The sequence below is a fragment of the Triticum aestivum genome, chromosome 5A (genome assembly GCF_018294505.1).
Source record: "Triticum aestivum cultivar Chinese Spring chromosome 5A, IWGSC CS RefSeq v2.1, whole genome shotgun sequence".
NCBI lineage: Eukaryota > Viridiplantae > Streptophyta > Magnoliopsida > Poales > Poaceae > Triticum > Triticum aestivum.
In genome coordinates, this window is record NC_057806.1 from 19460624 (window position 1) to 19480155 (window position 19532).

Consider the following 19532-nt stretch of genomic DNA (forward strand, 5'->3'; position numbering starts at 1 on the left):
TGCGCCTCGCGGGCAGTCCCAACCTTGCGTCTTTTGTGAACCGCACAAGAACTAAACACTTTGGTATTTCATATATATTCAAGTACTTCAGTACATGGAATATGTGCTTGCAAGGTAGGCCCTTTCGAATCATTCTTCTGCAGCTTCACCTTATAGTTTCTGCGGAATTTACTGGAGTGTACTCCACCCAAAAACGGCTCTTCCAGTTATTCTTCCAGGCCACGATGTACTGCTGTGATCCGTCTCCGAGCTTTATTTCTACAATCTCCATGCCGCCAATTTTCCTAAGATCAGCTTGCAACATATAGAAGTTTGCTGGAGTGAAGACGTGAGAAGCAGCTATCTCAAGTTCCCTCGAGCTAGTAACTGCCACCGGTACACTCTGTGAGGCCGTGCAATCATCTCGTGCCTCATTCTCACGGATACATACAACGGCGTTCTCATAGTGCAAAATTATATCCACCATGGTCATTTCACCGTCTAGGTGGAGGTGAAGGCATGAGTTTAGACTTTCACTCCTCTGGTTGCTTTTCATGCCAAGCCAAAAACCCTCTGTCAGATAAGCCGCGGCCCACAGTCTCCTCTTCTTATACATCCGTCTCAACCATGTTACTGTTTTTTCCGACTGCCATCTTTTGGAAAACGCGTGACATCCCTCCTCAAACGTGGCCGTGGACGTGTTGTATTACAGAAGAGTTCAGAACTCCTTCAAGGACTTGTGACTGAGGTGAATATTCATATTTTTTCTATATGCCACGTACATATACGGTGCCACACGTCTGGCAAGACTTGGCGAATTGCCTTGATCATCGCAGCGTCGGCGTCCGTGATAACACTCTTCGGCATCTTTTGACACATGGACCTCAAAAAAGTCTCTAGCAGCCACACATATGTCTCTTCGGTCTCGTCCGAAACTATGGCACAAGCAAAAACAGTGGTCTTCCGGTGATGGTTAAGACCAACAAAGGGTATGAATGGCATACCATACCGGTTCATCTTGTATGTGCTGTCAAATACAAGCACGTCGCCGAAGTCCTCATAGTCATGACGAGACTGGGAGTCACACCAGAACATCCTATTCATATGCCCTTTCTTGTCTAACTTGTACTCGAAAAAGAAGCTAGGATCCCTCTGTTTCCTACTGGCCATGATGCCTATGACTGTGGCAGCATCACCTTTTGAAAGCAGCTTCCTCTTCTCCCTGGCACAAAGGTTGTATATTTCACGCCTGGTAAAACCAACACTGCCATACCATACATGTTTGCTAATGAACGAATCCATCATGTCGTGAATTCTAATCCCTGCAGCTCCCATGGACAGTATCTCAGCTCTCTGGTACTCTTTGATTTTTCTGTGGGACCAAAGAAAAGGCACCTCGTTCGGTCCTGCCAAGATATGGCTATGCTTGTCCTCAAAACTATCAACATACCAAACCCCACGCTTTTGGTCAAACTTCACAGTCAGGTGCACTTCGCAGTGGCAGCGTGTCTCGGGTCTGAGCCTACGGTTGTGTCCTTCCTCGGTTAGCAACCTGCTATCACATTTTCCTTGTCTGGAACAAACAAACCGCCTATAATGCATTTGACGTGACTCGGTTTTGGTATACCTGACCCTATTATTTCTAATGCTGAAACCATTTTCTCTAGCATAGCTGTTGTAGAAATCATACGTAGCCTCATGAGACGTAAAAGTCTTTTGTATTATCTGCATGAACATATCCCTCTTATCATCTGCACTAGCAGTATCTTGGACATTCTTTTTCCCCTCAACTTCTGTCACCTACACAATCATAACATAGCCATGAAAACAATTTTCTATGGTATAACATTACTTCCATACAACATTCATTACATACATACCTCACTCATGATGACCGACGATTGCAACTCCCCAGAATCAGGTGCAGCTAATGATTAGACATCAAGGCCTGTCTCCGTGTCGGATTCACCGTAAGTCGTACGCATTATGACATTCGGAAATGAGCTGAAAAATATAACACAAATACATAAGTACTTATAATATAATATTCCAGGATTTATTCAACTTGCATGAATGCCAACAAAAAATTCCACCTCCATACCTGACTAATTTAATCCTCATTCAAGATCTCCGAGTTGTTTTCCTCACCATCATCATGCTCATTATTTTCCTGACCATCATCATGTTCATCCATCTATAAATTTTCACAATATAATATTGTCGGATGCCACCAAAAAATTACAACATGATAATGCGACTCACATTAAGATCTTCCAATACGTTCCCATTCTCTGACCTATCTCCACGATCTGAATTTTCATCATCTGACCAATCTTCTATCCAGTCTTTCATCACTTCTTCAAACTCCATGTCATACATCATATTAGTTAACTCATCGTCCGCCATTTCCTACAACAATTAATATGTATCATCGCATGTGCAAACATTATAAATGCTGACATATACAACACTTAGCACACGATCACGGATGTTAAATAAACTACCCCAACCGGAGAGCGCCCCAACTGAGGGCGTTCAGTTCGTGGACACAACCGACGCCAATGACCTCTGATCAGCCATGGATCCTCCCCCTCTCCACACCGAGCAGCGTTAAGGTACGTCCCACGAATCCAGTACGTGATCACTTTGGATCGCGAGAAGCTGTGCTACCCGTGATAACATGCGCCGCCGGATTCCTAGCCCACGGCACCAGTCGTGATTACTTTGGATCGCCGGATACCTAGTTAAGCCGCCGCATCAAATAACGGATCCGTCGTGCACCCAACCGACGGCAACTGACGCTAGGTTAACCCTAGAAAGAAGAAACCCACTTTAGCCCGCGTGATCACTGTGTATATCACGACGAGCAGCACTACCAGAACAAGATCTGCGATGGCCTGGACCGCCAGAAAGCTAGGTTACCCGCCCCGCTAGGTTAACCACTATGACGAAAACAACGGCAGTTCGTTTGATGCTGCCGCGAGCGAGACAAACGTGAGGAAACGAGATGCGGTACCTGCGAGCGCTGGAGGTTGACGACGGTGCCGCGCGCGCTGTCGGACGAGATCGCCGGCGATAAGATCGCGGCCGCCGATATTCCTAAAGAACCTCACCAGAATGATGGAGGAGTTGCGTGAATGATGGAGTTGCGTGATTGATTGAGCTGCGTGATTGATGGATCGGCCGTCGGCAGGTCCTACCTGGTCATGGGGTCGTGTCATCCTTTTTTTTCGGGATGTCACCGTATACATACGTATGGGTCATACGGGTTATACGGGGCTTGGATATGGGCTACGGGGCTTGGATATGGGCAGCGGCGGGCCGGAGAAAAAAATAGATGGCGGGGGTCAAGAATACCCCTAGGAAATTGAGTTAGGGGGGTGCACCCGAGCAAGGCTCTAATACCCAGGCATCTCGACCCCACATGTCGTCCAAGACAATCAAATACCTTTTGTCCTGCAAGAAGTCGGTTAGTGTTTGTACCAAGCTTGCAGCATCCCTAGTGCCAACCTGACGAGGGATGTCCTTTTCCTTCTCCTGGAGCTGCTTTAATAGTTCCCTCAACAGATGTTCAATGTTGTAACTTTGAGAAACTGAAATCCATGCAGAACAGTCAAAATTCTGCTTAATTTCATCCTTTTTATAGACCTGGCGGACAAGAGTCGTCTTGCCTAAACCACCCATACTACAGACAGAGACGATTGTTCGTTCTTCTTGCCCGTGTATCAACTGTTGTACGAGCCATGATGTTTCTTCTTCAATCCCGACCACCTCATCCTCGATGTTTATACATGTTGAGTCCAGAGCATGTTCCAGCTGACCATTCTGGCTTGTGTGGTTAACTTCTTCTACATTGATTGCAATACCATAACGATCTCTCCTGTTTGTGAGCTTTGAAAGGCGGACCTCAATCTGCTTAAGCTGTTCAGTAATGCTTCGCCAACCACCCGCATGTTTGGAACGGCGCCATAGTTTCTTCAGTGAACTACAACCTTGTGTATTTGATTGTCCAAGCAGGTATTCATACCCGTCAATTACATCCTCAGCGTCATGTGAAACCCTCTTTACCTCATCAAGCCACGCATCAAAAGCCAGATTACGTGATGAGCACATTGTTACTTGGATTAGAAAAGCTTTCATAACTCTAAATTCAATCTCAAGCTGCTTCATGTTGTTCTCAGCTTCAAGTAAATCCGATGCTTCTTTTCCTATTGCATTTATAGCATCTCGCCCCAAATTAGCAGCAATTTTCCCAAGCACAACATAAACAACAGCCTCTGCCATCTTTGCTAAGTTTCTTCCTAATATTAAATGCAGTGCTCTTCTATGTCACTTTCAAATCCTGTCACTGTGGAAAAGAACCATTAGATAAATATAACTAGTACGATTAATATAAGATGATAATGTAAATGGCACATATATAGCATGCAGAATTAGCGTATGGGATTGTCAAGTTTGCATTTAGTTCAGATACACTGAACACAGATGTAGGTTGTGAAATACTACTACCAAGTACATTGAACACAAAGGTATGATGATTAGAGAAGGGGGGAGATAGTACAAGCAATCTGCATCATTATCAAAGTCTTTCTTCCTCGTTAGCTTTGTCTAAATGAAAATCTGGAAGTAACGTTCCAAGTAAAAATAACCTTGCAACTCTGTTTTGGGAGCTTATGTTCCTCAGCAATCTAGCATCTACAGGCCATGCCAATAGGCAATAGATGGAGGGTTAAAACTTGCAGAAAGATGGTGTCCCCTACATCATTTGGCACCACATAAATTGGCTGAGTCTGGCCCAGCAAAACAAGATAGGAAATGTACTAGCCGTGTCCTTCTGATCCTCGACCTTGCAAATCTATTCGAGTTTTCAGTTCTCTCTTTAGCTTAGATCTGACCGAAATAGCCTTAGCTTAGATCTGAGTCAACCGAGAGTAAAATATGTAGGCCAAGATGGGAAAACTTCTGATCTAGTGGAGTCAGCTTAGTTAAAACAAATGCAGACTTCATAGGCAATGAACAAGCCAGAGAAGAAATGCTAGGATGTAAATTTGGGAAGCAAATTTCAGAGAGATCCTTGAGAGGACGATTACAGAGATACTACAAGGGAAGGCACACAATATCTCACCAGCGGAATGATGGTCTCCCAAGCTATGGATCACGTCATTGCCTCATGTTTCTTGTGACAGCAACTAGCTACATCTAGAGCACCAGTGGAGCTCTGCATTTCTATCCATTTGTGTGGTGAACTGGTCCATTTGAACCACACAGTACTAGTACTACTACTGAGACAGTGTACTTAGGGCCTCGAGCTGGTCAGGCGCCTCGGATTCGCAAAAAGCTTACATATTAAATGCTTGGCCCAACGAAGGACAAAATTAAAATAAAAGAGAACCAGTTGATCATTTTTAGACTAGTCACAACGGGAGTAATTTAGAGGGTGCTTGGATCCAAAAAACTATTTTTAGTCTGACTAAAAATAGTCTCTTTTAGAGGCTAAAGTTCCAAGCACCCCTGACTAAAGAGAAGTTAGGACTAGTCTTGAGGCTAAAAATTTTTAGTCATAAGAAACCTACTAAAATATGTATTAGCCCTCTCTTTCATCATTTAATGCCTCTCCTTTAACACATGTGAGTTCTGGATTGGAGGGTTTGGAGGATAATAAATGCTCAATAACTTGATTTTAGTCTCTTTAGTATTTGGATCCAAGCATGGGTGGGGCTAGCAAGTTTTAGTCCCACTACTTTTAGTCATGGGACTAAAACGTATCCAAGCACCCTCTTAACTAGTAACATCACATATTTCAATACAAGATTGCTTATGTGGCAGCTAATTAATGAGGAGAGAGGGGTTTGTGGTAACTTAGCTAGTTACTGTAACATCACATATTTCAATACAAGATTGCTTATGTGGCAGCTAATTAATGAGGAGAGAGGGGTTTGTGGTAACTTAGCTAGTTACTGTAACATCACACATTTCAATACAAGATTGCTTATGTGGCAGCTAATTAATGAGGAGAGAGGGGTTTGTGGTAACTTAGCTAGTTACTGTAACATCACACATTTCAATGCATAATGAGTCTATAGCCTAATAAATGAACTCTTTCATGATATCACTTATATGTTACTACCCACTATGAAGGTAGTAACATAGACTAGTAACATCGGCAAGTTACTACTCTACGTTACTCCCCACTGTGAGCAGTCTTAAGGGTCATATGTCAGTACCTCTTGTTATGCGGTATAAATAATTAAATCTATCTTTCATAAAAAATAAATGTAAATTTGCCACTTCCACCAAATAATACTCACAAAAAGCCCCCCACCAACTGAGTTCACATGTCACTAAGATAAAATGGTGTCATTTTATAAATACAGTGTCTGAATGTTAGTACTTGCTTGGCATGGTACATAATTAAACTAAGCGCCGTTTTCTATGTGTCTAGATCTTGGTATTGTTGCATTGAGGTTTTTTTGTGTGCCTAAAACCAAGTTAGAGTTCTTTTTGGTCGTACGACATGACGCCTAAGCAAAAAAAATGTTTCTAACTTTGACCATCAGTTTGCCACGAAAAATCCGCGTATATGCTATGTGCCACGAAAAGTATTTTAATGACATAGTAATATACATTTAGTTGATCAAATCAATGGTCAAAGTTAGTGTAGAACTGCACTTGCCCAAAAACTTAAACTCATAGGGAAAGGTGGGCTATGCATTTAGCGGGGCGACGGCGAGGTGGATCGGAATCGGATTGAGCTGCGGGGGGTTACCTGCGAGGCGAGGGGAAGGGACGCGGCCGCCCAAGTCGGCGCTCCCGAGTGCATCTCCGTCTGCTGAATCATCATCCCCTCAGTCACCCCGTCTACGCCGCCATTGCCTTGCTCCTGAATCCTGAGTGCCGGCCGTGCACGCCCAACGTCTCCATCGTAGCTCTGCTCATGCCCTCCGTCCGCCATCTGTCGGCGCCGGCTACAGTCCTTGGCCTCAATGACGAGCTGCCCACCACGCACTTGGTGAAATGCCCCAGCAGACGAGGAGGAAGAGGATTGAGAGGTGGAATGCCATGCCACCTTGGACCGCCAGATGCACGTTTGGGTAAAACCCATGCCACGTCACCCAGAAAACCGCTCGTCCCTGGTTTTTGAAGTGACCAAAATGATACGATAGGTGCCAAACGTCACGATTTTAGTACCATCGAATCATGTTTACGCATCTCGTAAAAAAAACATGTTCACGCATCTTGAAGCACAAGAGGCTGCCACGCCAGCCGCATCCACCCGTTCGGTCATAGCAAGCCCAGACCGAACAATTTCATCCATGTCACCCCCCCAAAGATTCCCACTTCTATTTCGCCCCATGTCACCCCAAAGATTCCCACTTCTATTTTGCACCCCCCCCCCCCCCCCCCCCTCCCCTTCCTCCCCAACCACGCAGCAACGCCGGTGAATCGATCAGTTGTCGGCAATGAGCCCTGGAGGCCGTGGATCCGGGAACATGAGTGGTGCACCCCCTGCAGCAACCGGCCTATGTCGCGCCGTGTGTGGAGGTGCACCGTCAGTCACGCATGGATGGGCTCCTCGCCGCACGGCGGTCGCATGAGCAGGAGCACCAGGGTCTCGGCGGAATGCTCCCCCGCCGCCGCGGCAAGAAACGAGGCCTCCTCCTTCTGTGCGCTTCTTGCCATTGCCGAGGCCTGGGCCGTCACGCTCCCACTTCCCGTTGTAGTGAGCGAAGGGCCAAGCGTCGCATGCTCTCCCATGCCGCCAAGGTGGGTGCCGAGGCCTCCTTCGTCGATCCGCCGCACTCCAGGGCCGCGCCTATCGGCTCGAGCACGACTAGTCGCCGACGAGAAGAGTTGGGAAGATGGCGATGAAATGCCGGGGAGGGGGGAGTGGCGCGTTGAAGGAGAGAGGATGATCGGGCATTTGCCACCGGGCTCCAGGTCCGCGCTGGGGAGCTAGAGCCACCGAGTCACCAAGACTCAAGGCTGGACGAGATCCGAATTTGGAGTTGATATGTTCCTCGACGATGATGTTGGAGCAGCTGGTGATGTCCTTGGAGTACTCGGCAATCTTGGCCACCGAGTCACCAAGACAACGTGATCGCCGGGTTCATGCTCTGCGCGCCCAGAATCATGAGGAACACGCAGGGACATGCGGTGTTTTGAAACGTTTCTGCACTGCTACCGTTTTGGGTACGACGAAGCTCCAGATCATTGCGGAAGCCGCTCCCAGGCCTAATCTCATCTCTATTTCTAATGAGTGTGCTCTATATTTTCAGTACTACCAGTTTGGTCAAAACTACCATTCTGATTCGCATGCCCAAATTATAGCACTAAATCACAGTATATTTTGCCACTTAATGGTTGCCATGTCCAGTCCAACAGCTAATCGAGGTAGATGTAGTATGTGCTCTATATGACAAAATTCATGTGATTTTTTGTGGCACTTTTTTATTTTTTGAAAATCATGAAAACTTTGTGTGAGTGATTGTTTGTTTCCAGCTTGTATCCATGTTGTCGTCATTAGTTAATGCTCCAGATGTAAACTTACATATATTTGACATCTCTAAACTTCAAAACTTTTTAGATCTTCTAAACTTAAGTTGTTAGGTGGCTACTTTTAGTTTAGAAATCTACTTTTTTAAAGTTGTGTTGCCGATTACAACTTGACATGTTTAGGGGGGAACCTGACTTTTGATACATTTTGCCATGACTGTTTATGGCAAAAAAAATGTAACTTGCCATGTTGTTTTTCATACAATTACCATTGCCTAGGTATCAAAAGTTGTTGAACTTGCCATGGCAACTAAACTCGGTAAATTTATAGATGTGTTGTTTTGCCATGGCAACCAAAAGCATGTGCTACAATTAGAAATGTATGTAGGTAGTTCATGTCGGTAAATTTATGTTGTTTTTCATACAATTACTTTTTTGCCAGTTTTCTTTGTTTCTTTTTGTTTTCATTCTATATTTTTTTAATATGTCAACTACATTTTTCTAATACTATTTTAACACTTTTTAATACAAATTTAACATTTTTCTAATATGTGTTCAACATTGCTTCTATAAAAAAATTAAATACAAAATTAAAAAAATTTGAATACATGGTCAACATTTTTTCCTTCGGTTTAGTTTGTTTATTTTTTTGGTTTTTTTTCATTCTACATTTTCTTATATACTTGTTCAAAAAAAATTCAAATACTTGGTCTATATTTTTTAAATAATTTTTCAACATTTTTATATACATGATCAACATTGTTTTAAATATTTGTTCAACATTGTTTTCAAATACTGTTTTTAACATTTTTTGCAAATACCTATTGAACATTTTTTGCATACTTGTTCAACATTTTTCGAATACCTATTCAACATTTTCATATGCTTGATCGACATTATTTTAAATACTTGTTCAACATGTTTTCAAACACTTATTCAACATATTTTTCAACTACCTGTTTCAAAAAAATTCAAGTACATGTTCAACATTTTTATAGACATGATCAACATTTTTTCAAATACTTGTTCAACATTTTTTCAATTAAATGTTCAACACTTTTCAAATGTTTTTGAATAGTATTTTAAATATATATTTAGAATATTTTTAAAATATAAATAAAAGTAAAAAAAGAAAGCAGCAAATGAAAACATAATAGTATGAAAAAAAACTAAACCAAAATCAGGCTGCTGGTTCCGCGCGCACGGGCCGGCCCATCTGGCATTTCCTTGAGCGATTGGTCGCTCCCCTCTCGCTGAATGCGAGAAATATGGGCGCCGGCGTGCCAGCGAACAGAAATGTTTGATCGGAACTCCAAGTAGACTGAACGAAAACGTTCGGTGTGTTTTTAGAAAGGGCACTACTAGGCGCCGGTGCACGAGCCTAACTTTAGGCCGGTCATACCAGCATTTTCCGATAGAATAACGCGTAACCGTATGATTCCATCATTTTCTTTTGTCAGGCGTCTTCTTTTACAAAAAAAAATCCATCACGCCTTCATGAATGAGTATGCGCCTGGCCTTGAAGCACCGCCCGGCGCACCTGCCTGTTGCTGCCCTCCCCGCTGGTCGCCAATTGTCATCGTCACTGCCAGCCATCGGTCGCTGTGTCGCTGCCAGTCGTCATGGTGGAAGGAAAAATATAGTTGGATCCAACAAAAATAAAATATGATGAAAACAAAAGATTTGAAGCCGTTTTCAGTTAAAAAATGATGATAGCAAAACAATTTACTAGATTCAGCTTCCAGTGATGATAGCGCTCGGGTGGCTAGTTTTAGCATCTCTGCATCTCCCACTCACTGGGGTCAGAGTGCCAAGCAACAAAGTTCGGAAGAAGCAAAAATCTTCCAGCAAAAATCTTCTCCGCGGGTCAAAGTCGGCTGTAGCACGCGTGCTCAGATACTTTGAGAGTGAGGTGGAGTATATGCAACTAATCCCTCCATTCCTAAATATAAGTCTTTATAGAGATTCTACTATGGACTACATACGAAGCAAAATGGATGAATCTACACTCTAAAATGCATCTACATACATTTGTATTGGTTCATAATGAAATTTTTATGAAGACATATATTTAAAAACGAAGGGAATATATTATATTTACCAGCTATAAGCTTGACTATACATAATATGACACGATTATATAGGCAGGAGCTGGCTATACAATTAACCATGCTCTTGGTCACACAAATAGTAACCTGTTGCAGCTCCTCCGACAAGTTAGCCTGGTAGATCCAGAAGAGAACACAGCCGCTGCCTCCTAATCCTACAAAACAAAAGTTAGGGTTCATGTCTCTTGCCGGCTCCGTCGTAGTTCCGCCTCGTCTCCAGTGGCCTTAGAGCCATGGGTTGCGGTGGATCCTAGCAAAGGTTGGTGGGAGGACTTCACTTTTAGTCGCTTCTTTCAGTTTGTCAGGGTTTGGGTTCTACTCAGAAAGACGAGACGGTGGTTGTTCCTTGAAGATTGGAATAAAGATCTCACCACCTAGCCCTGTTCTGGCAGTGAGCCTAGTATCGTTGGTGAGCGTGTGAAAGTATGTGTCCGGCGGATCTGTCTTGGTGGATTTGCTCGGATCTCGTCGTTGTCCGTCCACATTCGTGTGTCTTCGGTTTGAATTTTTCCAATCTACATTATTCTTCATCGGTGGTGGATGTTGTTCAGGTGCGCTGGTCCTATGGGGTCTTGCATTACGACTTTCTGACTGTCTGTTATAACAAGTTGTGTCTGACTCCGGCAATGGAAGGGTGATGACGGCGACGCGCATTTGGCTTGCTTCAGTGCTTGTAATCTTTGCTAGATGGTACAAATCTGATAATATTTATTATTTTTTTATGTTCGTCGTATTATCATGATTGAAAATAAATATATTAGAAGTCACTGCCCCACAGTACATAGCGGTGCCGCGTACGTGCCGTGCAGTGGAGAGGTGTCTTTTTTTTTTTTTTTTTTTTTTTTTTTTGCGGGGTGGAGAGGTGTCATTCCAGGTGTCGTTCTAGTTTGCAGGTGTCGTTGCAGAGGAGCTCGCCGTGGCAAGCCTTCGCAGGCAGCGCCAAATCGCGCCGCTCTACCACCTTCCCTTCTCCTCTCGTCGTCACCATTTATTCCCGGCAACTCAAAGGGGTCACAGTAACTAGCCAAGCTAGCTAGCCAGCCAAAGCAGCAGCCTTCCCCGGTTAACTCTCGCGCGGATTGCTAGAGATCGATCGAGCGAGGCCGACGCCGGCCATGAGCGACCAGTCCCAGCCCGTCCGCACCGGCGACGTCTACCCGCCCTCCGCCGCCGCCCACGACGCGCGCCGCCAGCGCGACGAGGTCCTCACCACCCATGATGATCAGCAGCAGAAACGCGAGCTCCGGGTCACCGAGACCGACGAGCCACACGCCGGGAGACGCGTCGTCACCGCAACCGCCGGCGGCCAGGTAACAACCGCGCGTCTATACTATATACTCCTCGTGTGCATGCACGCGCGCGCTCCATGAACTTGCACGGCGACGTGATGTCCGTCCGTACGCGCGTGACACGCACGCAATATGCATGCATGCAGGTGATGGCGCAGTTCACGGTGCCGGTGCCGGGCGCCGGCGTGGAGGAGGCGACGGACGCGGTGACCATCGGCGAAGCTCTACAGGCCGCGGCGCAGACGTCGGCGGGCGAGAGGCCGGTGGACCTCGCGGACGCGGCAGCGGTGCAGGCCGCCGAGACGCGCGCGACCGGGCTGGGCGGCGTCGTGCCGGGCGGTGTGGCGGCCGCGGCACAGCAGGCCGCGGAGACCAACATGAGGCCTGGCCTCGCGGAGGAGGAGAAGGTTCGGCTGAGGGACGTGCTGGGCAGCGCCGCAGCGGTGCTGCCGGCCAACAAGGTGGCCACGAGGGAGGACGCCGTTGCGGTGGCGACAGCTGCGAAGCGCAACGCCCCTGCGGGAGGCGGTGGAGGAGGCAAGGGCGTCGCCGACGCGGTGGCCGCGGCCGCCGATATGAACGAGAAGAGGATGACGCGCACGCGGCAGGCTTAATTAGGCTACTAGGTAGCAGGCTAGCAGCCTAGCAGAAGAGCGTGCGTGCCACTGTAATAAGTTGTACTGCGTAGTTCCACTTTCACCACGCACCTACGGTACGTACGTAGTAATGTACTTCTCTATCCGTGCTGTAATCTACAGTGTACTATACGCTTTTTTCATTAGTATTACTTCTCTATCCGTGCTGTAATCTACAGCGTACTGTAGGCTTTTTCCATTAGTATTATGTACAACGTCGTGATCGGATCCCTGAAAAAAAACGAAAAAAAAACATCATGATCGGATCCCGCAAAAAAAAGGACCCGATGACGTAAATCAACCACATCCACATTGTGAACCAATTTGTGGTTGGGTGATTAGAAGGATTATGTTATCCCCGCCCATCAAGTTCAAGTAGCCCATTAAGGTTCAAGTCTTGATGCATTAATGTAATTATTTTAAAACTTTTTATGCATTAATCTAATTATTTTAGAATTGCGATACGTATTTAGTGAGAGGAGATGTTCCTGTTGGCGATGAGGTGGCTACGGCTATTTAAAAACATTTAAAATGATATACCGCTTCAGTCTTTTGGAGATATTCATAGAGATTGAACGTGCGTGTGTGAGTGTATGAGATAGGATGTTCCTGTTGGCGATGAGGTGGCTACGGCTATTTAAAAAAATTTAAAATGATATGTCACCTCAGTCTTTTGGAGGTATTCATAGAGATAAGATGTGCATGTATAAGTGTATGCGCGTATATATGAGCGTTTATGTATGTATTATCTTAAAAGAAGAGACATGTATATAAGTGTTTATGTCTGTTAAAAAAAATTATGAGCGTTCGCGTTTGTACCGTGTTAAGAAAATAAACTTCTATTTTTAAAGTATTTTTTTCTAATTAGGAATGAATTTACAGCGTATTATACGCTTTTCAGGAGTATTATATATGTACTTCTTCCATTCCAAATTATTTGTCGGATGTATCTAGATGTATTTTAGTTTTAGATATATTCATTCCTAATGAGGTTATGGCAGACTGTTTTTAGTCCCACCTCGCTCCCGTAACAAGCCTTTTACCATCTTAAATATGTTATTTCTCAAACTATCACAAGCACTTGGTCTTCATTGAACTCTATGTGTAAAATTTGTGGCCGCAATATGAGTCTTCATCGGTTTAAAAATCATTGATGACTCATATTGACAATTCAGATTATACACATAAAGATCATTGATGATTAAAGTATTTTTTATGTTATCATATTGACAATTTAGACTGTAAAGAAATATAAGATCATGCTCTAAATGCTCTTATATTTTTTTGCGTTCAGTATGCACCATTCAAAACGACGCCATCAACTTTCAACCATTTCTGCCTTCATTTGCTATTTTTCATGCATTCAATGATTTGTTTTGAGAACTAAATGACCTGGAAATTGAAAAGCACTACAAATGAACTCTGAAAAAGTTGAAACTTGGCAGTATCATTATTTCACCCACATAGATTGTTGAAAAAAGTAGAGAGGGTTACGGCAAAAACTAGATGCACTTCGTTTACAAACTGGACAATCTCTTTCGAAGTATTCAGGTTTCTGACGAAATTAAACTCATCTGTTACAAAGGTATTTCATTTTTTTAAACTTATTATAACTCCAGACTTTTTGTGCATTCAGTATGCACAATTCAAAGCGACGCCATCAACTTTCAACCATTTCTGCCTTCATTTGCTATTTTTCATGCATTCAATAAATTGTTTTGAGAACTAAATGAACTGGAAATTGAAAAGCACTACAAATGAACTCTGAAAAAGTTGAAATTTGGCATGGTATTATCATTTCACCCACATAGATTGTTCAAAAAAGTAGAGAGGGTTACGGAAAAAACTGGATGCACTTTGTTTACAAACTGGACAATCTCTTTTGAAGTATTCAGGTTTGAATTAGAGCCGGTTTGAATTAGTGCCGGCACTAATGTGTACATTAGTGCCGGTTCGTGGCGGCGATCAATAGTACCGGTTCGTGGTGAACCTTTAGTACCGGTTCATACCACGAACCGGTACTAAAGAGGCTGTGTCAGCCTGTGGTCAGGCTATGGCCCCACCATCACCATTTAGTGCCGGTTCGTACCACGAACCGGTACTAATGAGGTTATGGCAAGCTGTTTTTAGTCCCACCTCGCCAAGAGAGAGGCAGTATGAGCGGTTTATAAGCCGTGAGTGCACAGACAATGACGAAGAGTTGCAATGCTCACCTACATGTTGATTAGTTTCAAGCCTTGCGGAATAGCATAGATTGCACTGAGCTATGTGCAGTGCAGTCTACACTATTCCGAATGGCTTGAAGCAAATTAACCAGCATTGCACCTCTTTTTTATTTTTAATAACTTATTTAAACTTCGGACTTCTTTTGTGTTCAGTATACAACATTTAAAGCGACGTCATCAATTTCCAACATGTTCTGACATCATTTGTTGTTTTTCGGCCATTTACCTAATTGTTTAGAGAGCTAAATGATCGTGAATTTGAAAATCACTACAAAATGAATCCTGAAAATGTTGAAACTTGGCATGGTATCATCATATCACCCGCATGCGCGAAAGAGTAGAGTGGGTCACGGCAAAAACTGGACGCACTTCGTGTACAAACTGGACAAACTTTTTCCGAGTATTAGGGTTTTTGGAGTCTGGAGTGGGTATTAATGTGCATCCCACCAATCAGGAAGAATCACACGGATCGTGTGTTTCTTTCTAGCTCTTGCGAGTCGTTGGATCAAGGGTGTGTTTCTTCCTAGCTCATGTGAGTCGTTGGATCGAAACTACCACAATCACTTTGTGAGCCAGACGACCCTATATATAGCCCACCTCTCGCCTTCCCTGCATAAGTCTTTCAGTTCATCGACTACATACATCTACCAGTTCATCGACTGCATACATTTACCAGTTCATCGACTGAATACAAATTATTCGGATTCGCCATCATACGTCCAACCGTGCATTTGATATGCATATATATGCATCACAAGCCACGGTTGGGCTGTATGATGGCGATACCGATTGGTTTGTTCTAGATCCGACATAAAAGGTTTGATACAACTTCTTTTTTGTGACATAAGAGCTATCTCTCCTCCTACCTATTTTAGTTACACAACTACCTATTTGTGCCAAATTTTCACTTTTGCTGTTGCTCTTGCATCATAAGCATCCATGTTAACTGGACTTACAAGTAATGCAATTTAACCAAACTATCTTGTGATCTTCGCCAAGAGAGAGGTAGTATGAGCGGTTTATAAGCCGTGAGTGCACAGACAATGACGAAGAGTTGCAATGCTCACCTACATGTTGATTAGCTTCAAGCCTTGCGGAATAGCATAGATTGCACTGAGCTATGTGAAGGAAATATGCCCTAGAGGCAATAATAAAGTTATTATTTATTTCCTTATATCATGGTAAATGTTTATTATTCATGCTAGAATTGTATTAACCGGAAATATAATACATGTGTGAATACATAGACAAACTTAGTGTCACTAGTATGCCTCTACTTGACTAGCTCGTTAATTAAAGATGGTTATGTTTCCTAACCATGAACAAAGTGTTGTTATTTGATTAACAAGGTCACATCATTAGTTGAATGATCTGATTCACATGACCCATTCCATTAGCTTAGCACCCGATCGTTTAGTATGTTGCTATTGCTTTCTTCATGACATATACATGTTCCTATGACTATGAGATTATGCAACTCCCATTTGCCGGAGGAACACTTTGGGTCCTACCAAACGTCACAACGTAACTGGGTGATTATAAAGGAGCATTATAGGTGTCTCCAAAGGTAGATGTTGGGTTGACATATTTCGAGATTAGGATTTGTCACTCCGATTGTCGGAGAGGTATCTCTGGGCCCTCTCGGTAATGCACATCACTTAAGCCTTGCAAGCATTGCAACTAAATGAGTTAGTTGCGGGATGATGTATTACAGAACGAGTAAAGAGACTTGCCGGTAACGAGGTTGAACTAGGTATTGGATACCGACGATCGAATCTCGGACAAGTAACATACCGATGACAAAGGGAACAACGTATGTTGTTATGCGGTCTGACCGATAAAGATCTTCGTAGAATATGTAGGAGCCAATATGGGCATCCCGGTCCCGCTATTGGTTATTGATCAGAGACATGTCTCGGTCATGTCTACATTGTTCTCGAACCCGTAGGGTCCGCACGCTTAAGGTTACGATGACAGTTATATTATGAGTTTATGCATTTTGATGTACCGAAGGTTGTTTGGAGTCCCGGATGTGATCACGGACATGACGAGGAGTCTCGAAATGGTCGAGACATAAAGATTGATATATTGGAAGCCTATGTTTGGATATCGGAAGAGTTCCGGGTGAAATCGGGATTTTACCGGAGTACCGGGAGGTTACCGGAACCCCCCAGGAGCTATATGGGCCTTAGTGGGCTTTAGTGGAAAGGAGAAAGGGGCAGCCCAAGGTGGCTGTGCGCCTCCCCCCTTCCCCTAGTCCTATTAGGACTAGGAGAGGTGGCCGGCCCCCTCTCTCTCTTTCCCCCCTCAAGGAGTCCTATTCCAACTAGGATTGGGGGGGGGGGGGGTAATCCTACTCCCAGAGGGAGTAGGACTCTCCTGGCGCGCCTCCTGTGGCCGGCCAGCCTCCCCCTCTAGTCCTTTATATACTGAGGTAGAGGCACCCTAGAACACACAAGTTGATCCACGTGATCTATTCCTTAGCCGTGTGCGGTGCCCCCAGCCACCATATTCCTCGATTATACTGTAGCGGAGTTTAGGCGAAGCCCTGCTGCTGTAGTGCATCAAGATCGTCACCACGCCGTCGTGCTAACGGAACTCTTCCCCGACACTTTGCTAGATCGGAGTCCGGGGATCGTCATCAAGCTGAACGTGTGCTCGAACTCGGAGGTGCCGTAGTTTCGGTGCTTGATCGGTCGGATCGGGAAGACGTACGACTACTTCCTCTACGTTGCGTCAACGCTTCCGCAGTCGGTCTGCGTGGGTACGTAGACAACACTCTCCCCTCTCGTTGCTATGCATCACATGATCTTGCGTGTGCGTAGGAATTTTTTTTGAAATTACTACGAAACCCAACAGTGGCATCAGAGCCTAGGTTATTTATGTTGATGTTATATGCACGAGTAGAACACAAGTGAGTTGTGGGCGATATAAGTCATACTGCCTACCAGCATGTCATACTTTGGTTCGGCGGCATTGTTGGACGAGACGACCCGGACCAACATTACGCGTACTCTTACGCGAGACCGGTTCCCCCGACGTGCTTTGCACATATGTGGCTTGCGGGCGACTGTCTCTCCAACTTTAGTTGAACCGAGTATGGCTACGCCCGGTCCTTGCGAAGGTTAAAACGGAGTCTATTTGACAAACTATCGTTGTGGTTTTGATGCGTAGGTGAGATTGGTTCTTGCTTAAGCCCGTAGCAGCCACGTAAAACTTGCAACAACAAGGTAAATGACGTCTAACTTGTTTTTGCAGGGCATGTTGTGATGTGATATGGTCAAGACATGATGCTGAATTTTATTGTATGAGATGATCATGTTTTGTAACCGAGTTATCGGCAACTGGCAAGAGCCTTATGGTTGTCGTTTTATTGTATGCAATGCAATCGCGATGTAATGCTTTACTTTATTACTAAGCGGTAGTGATAGTCGTAGAAGCATAAGCTTGGCGAGACGACAACGATGCTACGATGGAGATCAAGGTGTCACGCCGGTGACGATGGTGATCACGACGGTGCTTCGTGTTGGGTTTCGTAGTAATTTCAAAAAAATTCCTACGCACACGCAAGATCATGGTGATGCATAGCAACGAGAGGGGAGAGTGTTGTCTACGTACCCACGCAGACCGACTGCGGAAGCGTTGACACAACGTAGAGGAAGTAGTCGTACGTCTTCGCGATCCAACCGATCAAGCACCGAAACTACGACACCTCCGAGTTCGAGCACACGTTCAGCTCGATGACGATCCCCGGATTCCGATCCAGGAAAGTGTCGGGGAAGAGTTTCGTCAGCACGACGGCGTGGTGACGATCTTGATGTACTACAGCAGCAGGGCTTCGCCTAAACTCCGCTACAGTATTATCGAGGACTATGGTGGCTGGGGGCACCGCACACGGCTAAGGAATAGATCACGTGGATCAACTTGTGTGTTCTAGGGTGCCTCTGCCTCAGTATATAAAGGACTAGAGGGGGTGAGGCTGGCCGGCCAAGGTGTGGCGCGCCAGGAGAGTCCTACTCCCTCTGGGAGTAGGATTCCCCCCCCCCCCCAATCCTAGTTGGAATAGGATTCGCGGAGGGGGAAAAGAGAGAGAGGGGGCCGGCCACCTCTCCTAGTCCTAATAGGACTAGGGGAAGGGGGAGGCGCGTAGCCCATGTGGGGCTGCCTCTTCTCTTTTCCACTAAGGCCCATCATGGCCCATTTAGCTCCCGGGGGGTTCCGGTAACCTTCCCGGTACTCCGGTAAAATCCTGATTTCACCCGGAACACTTCCGATATCCAAACATAGGCTTCCAATATATCAATCTTTACGTCTCGACCATTTCGAGACTCCTCGTCATGTCCGTGATCACATCCGGGACTCTGAACAACCTTTGGTACATCAAAATGCATAAACTCATAATATAACTGTCATCGTAACCTTAAGCGTGCGGACCCTACGGGTTCGAGAACAATGTAGACATGACCGAGACACGTCTCCGGTCAATAACCAATAGCGGGACCTGGATGCCCATATAGGCTCCTACATATTCTACGAAGATCTTTATCGGTCAGACCGCATAACAACATACGTTGTTCCCTTTGTCATCGGTATGTTACTTGCCCGAGATTCGATCGTCGGTATCCAATACCTAGTTCAATCTCGTTACCGGCAAGTCTCTTTACTCGTTCTGTAATACATCATCTCGCAACTAACTCATTAGTTGCAATGCTTGCAAGGCTTATGTGATGTGCATTACCGAGAGGGCCCAGAGATACCTCTCCAACAATCGGAGTGACAAAACCTAATCTCGAAATACGCCAA

General features: G+C 44.9%; 1 protein-coding gene and 1 pseudogene across 1 annotated transcript; one reads left to right on the plus strand and one right to left on the minus strand.

The window, feature by feature from the left end:
* The window catches only part of LOC123101144 (disease resistance protein RPM1-like), a 34893-nt pseudogene extending 30578 nt beyond the window's left edge, over positions 1-4315 (minus strand).
* Positions 4316-11582: 7267 nt separating this feature from the next.
* On the plus strand, positions 11583-12676 carry LOC123106376 (late embryogenesis abundant protein 3-like). Its single transcript, XM_044528564.1, has 2 exons — positions 11583-11890; positions 12016-12676. Exons 1-2 carry the CDS (start codon positions 11696-11698, stop codon positions 12481-12483), a joined length of 663 nt encoding a protein of 220 aa, XP_044384499.1. The 5' UTR covers positions 11583-11695; the 3' UTR covers positions 12484-12676.
* The last annotated feature ends 6856 nt before the right edge of the window (positions 12677-19532 follow it).